Source organism: Diorhabda sublineata, chromosome 11 (assembly GCF_026230105.1).
Source record: "Diorhabda sublineata isolate icDioSubl1.1 chromosome 11, icDioSubl1.1, whole genome shotgun sequence".
NCBI lineage: Eukaryota > Metazoa > Arthropoda > Insecta > Coleoptera > Chrysomelidae > Diorhabda > Diorhabda sublineata.
The window spans coordinates 9,600,480-9,610,108 of record NC_079484.1 but is presented as its reverse complement, the minus strand read 5'-3'; the positions used below and the strand labels follow the sequence as shown (position 1 = coordinate 9,610,108).

Below are 9,629 nucleotides of genomic sequence, written 5' to 3'. Positions count from 1 at the left end.
GCATTTTTCGAAAAAAGTTTTTAGACAAAAGTATACTAAAATTTTACGTAGATTTCAAAAATGTATTAATACACAGGGTGCTCCATTTAAAATAACAAACTTACAGATGATTTTCGGTTCTACCGGTAGAACCGGAAGTTGGCCATCTTTGAAAATATTTGAGTTAAAAATATCGTATCCGAAATCCCAAACGTAGAAATTTTCATGATTTTACAATAAGTATTTAGCCATATACAGATAGTTTTAACTCGTCGTGGGACACCCAGTATAACCCAATTATTATATTGTATGTCAATGTTGAAATACGATTTTATAAAAAATTCAAATTACCAGAAAGTGGGATGTAAAACAAACACCTTCAAAAGACATAAAAATGGAAACGTCAATAAAATTTCTCGGTATTTGGTAACACGCTAAGCTGGAACATTACTAACATTGTACCTAACACTTATTCGATCAGAATTAGACTATGGATCAATTGTATATTTAACAGCAATCAAATCGCTTTTGACAAAAACTCGACAGCTTTCACAATTCAGCCTCACGTTTGATAACAGTTGCATTCAAAACAACACCAGTGGAAAGTCGAGAAAGGAGGCAGAATAATATATTTGAGCATGAATCACACGAGAAGAAAACACGTTCGTTTCAAACCGCTATTGCGCACAAATTCTATAATAGTGACGGAAACGTGTTTTAGGACGTGCATAGACAAGATAACTAGATACCCAACGCACTACTCGTAGGCGCGCAATCTCGTTGTTTAATAGCCAGACCTCGTATTATCACAATATTATAGTAGGAATTCGATTATCCGGCCCTCAATTATACGGATTCGCGATTATCCGGGCTATCAACTTAATAGCCAGACCTCGTATTATCATAATATTATAGTAGGAATTCGATTATCCGGCCCTCAATTATACGGATTCGCGATTATCCGGGCTATCAACTTAATAGCCAGACCTCGTATTATCATAATATTATAGTAGGAATTCGATTATCCGGCCCTCAGTTATACGGACTATCAACTGCGACCAATTAAATAATTGAGTAATATTGAGCCATATTACAAAATGTTCAACATATAGGTATGTACTAAAAGTCGAATTTATGCAAACACGAACGAGTCGGAACTGGCATTACCCCGCCCGCGCCCCAAGGGATCGCCGCCCCCCACGCGTTTCGTTATTGTTTTAGTTAGTTGTCACTTCGCTCTGATGTGCGTGTCGCGTCTAAATATTTGAAAATTTCAAAGCGTAAGAGAGTGATGTTATCGCTTAAAGACATAATAAAAATTATTGTAAGTTGGCTGATGAGTATGGTGTAGGTCAGGGGTCGGCAACCTTTTGTGTCAGGAGGGCCAAAAATTACAATTTACAAAATTTCAAAGTTTATAAAGAGCCACAAAATTTTTTATTATCAATAATAATAAGTATATACTGATCTTTCATTTATAAAAGCAGTGTTTTTCACAATAAATTGGATAATTTAAATACACAATCATTTAAGTGAAAGAAATAAAACAAATAAACATTTACCCACAACTCTAACTTCAATAATAAACAATTGGGCCAACAAATTCAATGGAAGGAAACTTGTTTTAAATTTCAAACTTGACTCTAAATTTTCATTTATCAGTTTATTTTAATAGTCAGCTATTCAAATAGCAATTTCTTCCCCTCACTGTAGAAGCTTTGCAGACTATTCCATCCATCGAATCGTTGTTGTCCCTTTATTTTTCCCTGTCGTACTTCTTGCTCCATCAGTTGTTATTGAGACGATTTACTTTAAATTGATCTCATTGTCTACAAAAACATTTTTGCGCGGTATTCGCTGTACCTTCTCTAGTTTGTCTCGAGAGAGGTAGCAATCCTAGAAGTTCTTCTTTGGACCTTGAGACGACATATATTAGACAAATTTGTACCTTGTCTTTTATGTGCATGACTTAACGATAGCAAGTGATAGAAGGGGCAGATTAAATATCTTCCACCTTCAAATATGTTACATTAGACGACATTTCAGCTATTCTATCTTCTACTGCTCTAGCGGATAATGGTAGATTTTTTATTTTTCTCAAGATTTCTGGTTTGTTATGAAACAATTTTTTACGTGGATCGCGAGGAGAGGACGAAAAAAGCAAGTAGAAGTCGCTAAGAGAGATAGAATCGATACCTAATCCTTATTAATAGATTCAGAACGATTATTGAATATTTTTTTTATAAAATCAATAATATTTGCGTGTGGTACTAAAAAGCCGCAATTTCACATCCAAAGAGCCGCAGGTTGCCGACTTATGTATTGTAGAATTTTTATGGATCAGGTGAAGTAAATAATAAACTCGTGAAAACTGAATACTTTAATTAAAACACGTAACTCGAACGTTTACAAGAAAAGCAAATAACCTACTGACTCTAGTAAAAATACGATACACTTTTCAGACCTTTTTAAACAAAAACAGAGCGTCATTCTTATCGTTAGCAAAACATACACATAAACGAAAAACTAAACCAGTAGATATAAAAACGATCAACAAATGTATCGATTACAAAAAACTCGTATTTCAGCCTAAAAATGCCGACACGGCTAGTCAGTGATGCTTTTAAACACTTCAATATCATGGTGTAGGTACATCCACGATAAGTTATATAAAGAAGAATGCCGATTCAATTTTGTTGTACACCTGCAAATTTATAGTGAAGACGAGAGTAAACATCGGGAAATGATGTAAAAACCGAAAAAGGAACTTTTAGAAGACGCTTTGTATTGTTGGTTTTTACAAAAACGATCAACTGGGCGACCGATATCTGGACCATTACTCTGTGAAAAAGTATTACAGTTAAATAAAAAATTTAATTGTGATGAATCGTTTGTTGCAAGTAACGGATGGTTGTACAGATTTAAATCTCGTCATGGAATTCGTGAATTGGAAATACAAGGTGAAAAAATGTCCAGCTTAAAGGTGATTTTAAGAAGAAATTGGATGAAAATAACTATGACTTGGATTTTGTCTATAATGCTGATGAAACCGGATTAAATTTGAAATCATTACCTTGAAAATCTTTGGTTTCTAGGCGAGACAATTCAGCTCCAGGATATAAAACTAGCAAAGAGCGGGTAAGTAGATTAGTGTGCGCTAATGCAACTGGGACCCATAAAATACCTTTGCTCTTTATCGGAAAATAAAAAAAAACAGGTGTTTTAAAAATATCAGAGTGCCCTTAATTTATAAAAATCACAAAAGCGCATGGATGAACTCTGAAATATTCATTGACATCACTTTTATCCCTGAAATTTAAAAAAAAAACCAAATTTGCAAGCAAGGTAATGTACTACTTTACTGGATAATGCGACTATGATTCTAAAAAATTTCAAAAACATATCAAGCAACGCGAGGAGTAAGATAAGGATATATACTAATCCCCTTCTCGGTTGCTTTTGATGAGAGTATAAAAGAAGCAACACTCAACAAGGTGGGATATTGGAATATAGAAGAGGTCAAAGCTCAAGACGAGACGATAGAACTACGATAAAAACTGAGAAATATATAATGCAAACTTTGAGTACATCTACATGAAGATAAATAAGAAACAAACCGGAACAAGTTAAATACGTAGACTCAAACGTAATGTAACAGACAATGAACGAACAGAACAATCAGACATACGCGGTTCTGGTTAGATGGAGATAACTGAAAATGGCGGATTAGTACGTAGGCTACGGGAGTCCCACATTTCCATCAGAGCACCTGGTTGAATTCGTTACTTTACTGCGCATTCGATGTAATTCGTTTCTCAATATAGAACAGGATACAAAGAAAGTTATTTCCGTCAAATGTTAGAGGTGTTCCTTTTGATTTCTTATATCGTGTCCCTTCTGCCTTTTTATTTCTCTACTCGTTTATTTCATTTCACCAATCACCACACGGTTGAACAAAGATCTAAATTAAAACAGAAGCTGTTTAATATTACTACGTCTATGAATGCATTACATTAATGAAATCGCACAGAAAAACATTCTCAAAACTCCACCAAACAAGTTATAGTTCTTTCAATATCAATTGCAGATTATAAAAACCTTTGCCGACAATTTTGTTTGATCTACCATAGGCGTGGATATCTCATTTTATAAATTTATTATTTTTATAAATACTTTTAAAAGTATGTATATCTTATGAGAGAAAGTATTCGTTAAAAAGCAATTGAATCGTTATAAATTGGACGACATTATACGCCGTTATGTAGACAGATGCACTTAATTTTAGTCCTACTTGGAACTTAGAAAAAAATCATTATCATACCTCGTTAACTTGCTGAATACTAAATTATAAAACATAAATAGACGAGTAAAATGTACTTGCCTGTAAGGAAGTTTGGTTTAAACAGGATATCAGACGTGAACTGAGCCCTTTTTATACTCCATTCGTCTATTAGAATTTCGGTAGTCTTTTATCTAACTCAAATAATCTTGTCGCCATCGAACTATCCTTGACTATTCGTTTATTGCCATCTTTTTATTCAGTTTTTTGTGGATAATTATATTCTGGATAATAAGCTACCTTTTGCTGCATTACTTATAATGTCGCAACCCTATTCTCCTTTTATAAACTATAAATTGTCTTACATATAAAATCTTGAGTACCTTTGTAAACTGATTTCAATTTTTCTTAACATGTTTTTCAGTTCTGTGAATGATCCACAGCAACCTCCTAGTTAATTCAGCAATTCTTATTATGATTGTATTATCAGATTGCTGAATATTTTTCTAAATCTTTATTATTAAATTTATACCTGTGTTTATTCTCACTTCACTGTGCAATTTCATTGTCTTCATTCGCTTATGGTCCAAAGAACTCCATATTTCTATTTATTTAAAGAAAATTATGAATTAAATAAATTTCACCAAGCCACGCCGCTGCTTATCACAGACTGTCTGGCAGGAATATTTCAAAGAAATATACATACGCCTTCCGACAGCGTCGGCCAATAGAAATGCATTTATGTTTACGATTCGATGTTTTCATTGGTTTGTTAGATGTTTACCGTATTTTATACAGGGTGTGAACATTATTTTCCATTTCTTAATTTGGTATAAGTGCCGTCCGTATTTATGGAATAATATTGATTTCTATAACTGTCTTCTGCAATTGATATTGGAAAAACTAAATCACAATAATTGATAAGATTATAGAAGACATAAACACGAGATGTTTAGATAACTTTAATGATCACAATTATAATTAATCAACAACTTTCGCGTCGATTTAGCCGTTTTGATGTCCAGTTAAGTTAGCTGACCCATTTACGGCTCTAAACTGATAATACGAAATTAATTTGATCTTATCATATGAGTAAATTGTCTACAAAGATAATTGGTGATTTAGCGATATTTTAGGGCTTCAAAAGTACAGTTTATTGGTTGGCTTAATGTATCATCCGGTATGTATTAGCCAAAATTCAAACATTTTTCTAATTAATACTAGATGGGAAGGGTGTATTTCATTTTCAGATAAATTATATTTTCAATGTAGTGCTTATGACAAAAAAATTACTCTTATCAATATCATAATTCTGTATAATAAAAATTGAAATCAATTTCATACAATAAAGATAAGATTTTATAAGAAGTTTTATTTGTCCTAACCAAAAGTCCTTTCGTTAATGTAGAAGTTGGAATTTTTACTCACAGCTATGGAAATCATAATCAATGCCAAGGAGCAATCAATCTTTTGATTGATGAAAGTTTTTACTATGACCTACAGTAATTCATTGGCCAATTCTGGCACACTGTTTTTCCAATCGAGTACGCAATGATGTTCTGTTGTTTTAACTCTCAGCAGTCTGCAATTTATTAAATTCCTCATTATGCCTAATATTTTTGATATTTTCTTTCTTTTTGAGTGTGTACCTTTACTTCCCCAGCTGGAGACTCTTCCTCAAGAAGTGGTTTACAACTTCCAGTTCAAGTATATAAATAATTGATACTTGATTGGGTGAACAGTTAATATTAAATTGAACGCCACCAGCTTATTGAAGAACGCAGTTAACAACAACAATAAATAAAGATGGAAAAGCTGGAAACACCTTACGGATTGATTTAATAATTTAAACTAAAACTATCCCCGGACTCGATTTTCCAAATTAATATTTGAATAAAAACAGCTTCAACAAATAACGAATTTAGGAAAAAATAACACCATGTAAGATAGTAAATAATTTTGAAATATGAAGACTAATAATGGCTCCAATCCCTCAAATTTTCAAATTGATATCCCAAAGGAGAAAGGAGGCACTGAACTTTATCACACTAATCAATTGCGTTGTATATAAAAAGCAAAGTTTAAAAGATATTAGAATAGCTTATTAGAGAATATAAAACACCACAAATTTACTTTGATTTTATACTTCAGTTAAAGAATGTAGATAAGAGATTTTTTTTATGGGAGGAAGGTTTGCTGCAGTTGGTCATGATATAGGAGTTGTTCCTTTGCGGGGCTGGGATTGTGCTTGCTGTCCTGGTTGGAAAGGAGGAAAAGCGAACGACCATTGACCAGAAGAAAATGAAAACTAGGTTACAAGGTAACCGCAGAAAACCTGCCACATCCACGATACGTTTTTGAATGGATACCGAGATTTTATTAAATTCTTCTAATAATATGGGAAGTCGTAACAAATTAATTTCTTCAAAAATTTGAACGTTATAGTTAAAATGGAAATGACTACTAAGCCACAATACGTGAACAAAGGAAGATTCAAAATATTTGAAGGAACACGTAACAAGTCGAATAGCATGTTACAAATGAGTTTTGAACATGAAAGTTTTGTCTTAAATTCACTCGTCAACATTATTATTCAATTTAAAGGTGGGTCCACTTCTGACATAAATTCTCGTCTAAGTTGGAATTTCTCGAACCGTTGGTGACATTCATACTGAATACACTGTTTACATTACCACTACACCAAGACTGTCTGACGCGTGTTTCGATAACCGTTTCATTGTTGGGTACTTCTTTGACGCGGCTCAAAAATACCGACTTTCCATGGCCAACGTTGGAAGCAAAACATTCCTCGAATGACGTACGAACTACCACCACACAATGCGTCCAATCATACCAGCGGCCAACGCATCGTGTATTACCGGCTTAACGCTACTTGAAGTTGAATGCAAACTTTCTAACCTAAAATATTCTCTTTGTATTCGAAATTTGTATTACTACATGTCGATTGAGTAGTTATGGAGAAATTCTATTGGAATGCTGTAAAGACGAAGGAAATAAAATTGTTATCAGGGACGTGCTAAATTACATAACTGAATGTCAAAAAGGTGAAGTCCATGAAATTCAAAAAGAAGTTAGTGACAGACGTCAAATGAGTCCTTTTTATTTATAAATAGGTCAGATACTTTTTTCAGAAAATTTAAAACATGGCACTTACTGAATCTGAGAAGAAACCAGATAAGAGAGAAAAGCCTTTAACTAAAATAATAATTCGTCGATTACCACCAACGATCGATCAAGATACTTTTCTAAAACAAGTTTCTCCTATTCCAGATTACAATTATATTTACATAGTAAATGGAGATTTCAGTTTAGGTGAAAATGCGTTTTCAAGGGTTTACATAAATTTTGTAAATCACGAAGATGTCTACAATTTTAAAGAAAGATTCGATGGCTATGTTTTCCTGGACGCTAAAGGTAATGAATATTCTTGTGTCGTTGAATTTGCTGCATTCCAGAAAATCCCTAAAAAACGTGGAAAAGCAAGAATGGACCCAAAAGCTGGAAGTATAGAATCAGATCCCTATTATCTAGATTTTGTAGAGAATTTGAAGAAACCACAAGAATTGGATGAAAAACCTGAATATACACTTCAATTAAATTCCACTGAAAATAAAAACGATATCACAACACCACTATTAGAATTTATAAAAAATAAAAGATCTCAACGAATGAGGATTAGGGAAGTGAGAAGAGAAGAGAGGAAACGAAGAGAATTTGATAAAAGAAGAGAACATTATGATGATAGAGATTCCAGGAAAAAAGTATTGGATGAAAAATCTCCGACAAAAAGGCCATTTCACAAGCAAGATACTGTAAAGAATGATAAGCCGGAATCTGAGGTAATTAATTTATTTATTTGTATGAGAAAGACTATTTTTTCCATATTTTTAGACAACGCTAGAGGAAAAACCAGAAAAAGAAGAAAAACATTATGAGAAATCCTACTACAAAAACAAGGACAGAAGGTTTGATGATAGGAGATTTGAAGACAAAAGGAAAGAACTGAAACCAAGGTTTCCTAGGAAAGAGTATTCTGATTACAAAAGTGAAGAACGGAAAGAAAGGAAATTTGACTACCCAAAGAAAGAATTTGAGGCAAAAACTTTTCCTAAAAAGGTGAAAAAATATAGTGAGAAAAGGGAAGAACGTAAACTTGAAGCTCAAAAGGCAGAACAAAAAAAAGTAGATGAGGCAAAAGTAGAAGAGAATAAATGTTATGAAAATAGTAGCAAATCTATTGAAAATACTACACCCAAAACCACTGAAAAACCAACTAAATCCAATGATAAAGATAAAAAAGACAATGAAAAATTAAAATCCACTGATGCAACTTTCCCAAAAGATGCTGAAGGAGATGGTAGAAAGAAAGATGAAGTTACGCACAATGAACAGAAAAGTGATTTACACAATCAGAGAAGAATTAGAAATAAAGACAGACCTTCTTTAGCTATTTATAGACCTGGTATGCTTTCGAAAAGAAAACAAAACGAGACTGATAGTAGTGAAAATAAGGAAAAAGTTGAAGACAAATAATTTAGATCCATATTTTTTCTATTACTGTTTAGAAGAAAAATATACTTGATTAATTTTCTTGAAATAAAGTTTTGATTACCAAAGCCTTTTTTTGTCTAATTTAGAAGTTTTATTCACATCTTCACATTTTTTTTTTCAATTTTATGTTACCCAAGCAAAATTTGTGTTACCTGCAAAAATGTTTGAGTTTCCTAAGGAGGCAAACCATGTGAAATTCAGCATTTTTATTTGTGCTTGGAAGAAAGAAGATTTAAAATTCAATTGCATAAGATTAGAAAGTTTTTGGGTATAATGATTAATAAGTTCAGATCATTATTTTGTTTTGTTGTTGAAACAATCTTTGTTAATAAAACTTACAAATTTATATATACATTCGCCAAATAAAATCAATTAATTTGTTTCAACTTACATAACTTCAAAAATTAACATAGGAAAGTAGAAGCTGGCTATCGACAAACAAATCGAAAAGCACATTACAAGTTATGGGGATGAAGTACTTACGGAAAGTGAAGGCAATAACACTTTAAAACAGAGTTAGAAATGATGCAGTAAGGGAAGAATTAAAATAGTTTTAACGTATGGCTAGAATGACAAGAGACCAGTTAAAGCTATATGGGAAGCAGGATCGAATAATAAACGGGAAAGAGGTGGAATCAAGATATAGCAGAAGTATTGGGAAAACAAGAAAAAAAGACACCAAGCAATAACAATGCCAAAAAAGAATGGGCGAAGTTTATTCATAAAAAGAAAAATATAAGGTACTCAGCGTTACCTTTGCGTAGATTTAGAATACGATGAAGTACAATAAATCTCAAAA

At 32.7% G+C, this 9,629-nt stretch overlaps 1 protein-coding gene across 2 annotated transcripts; it reads left to right on the top strand.

The window, feature by feature from the left end:
* Positions 1-52: 52 nt before the first annotated feature.
* Positions 53-8,911, top strand: LOC130450256 (regulator of nonsense transcripts 3B). Of its 2 annotated transcripts, XM_056788555.1 has the most exons (3): positions 7,362-7,693; positions 7,820-8,118; positions 8,171-8,892. In XM_056788555.1, exons 1-3 carry the CDS (start codon positions 7,423-7,425, stop codon positions 8,810-8,812), a joined length of 1,212 nt encoding a protein of 403 aa, XP_056644533.1. In that variant the 5' UTR covers positions 7,362-7,422; the 3' UTR covers positions 8,813-8,892. The 2 variants fall into 2 exon arrangements, with proteins under 2 accessions (XP_056644532.1, XP_056644533.1); XM_056788554.1 differs by having other exon boundaries at positions 53-8,118; positions 8,171-8,911.
* Positions 8,912-9,629: the final 718 nt, after the last annotated feature.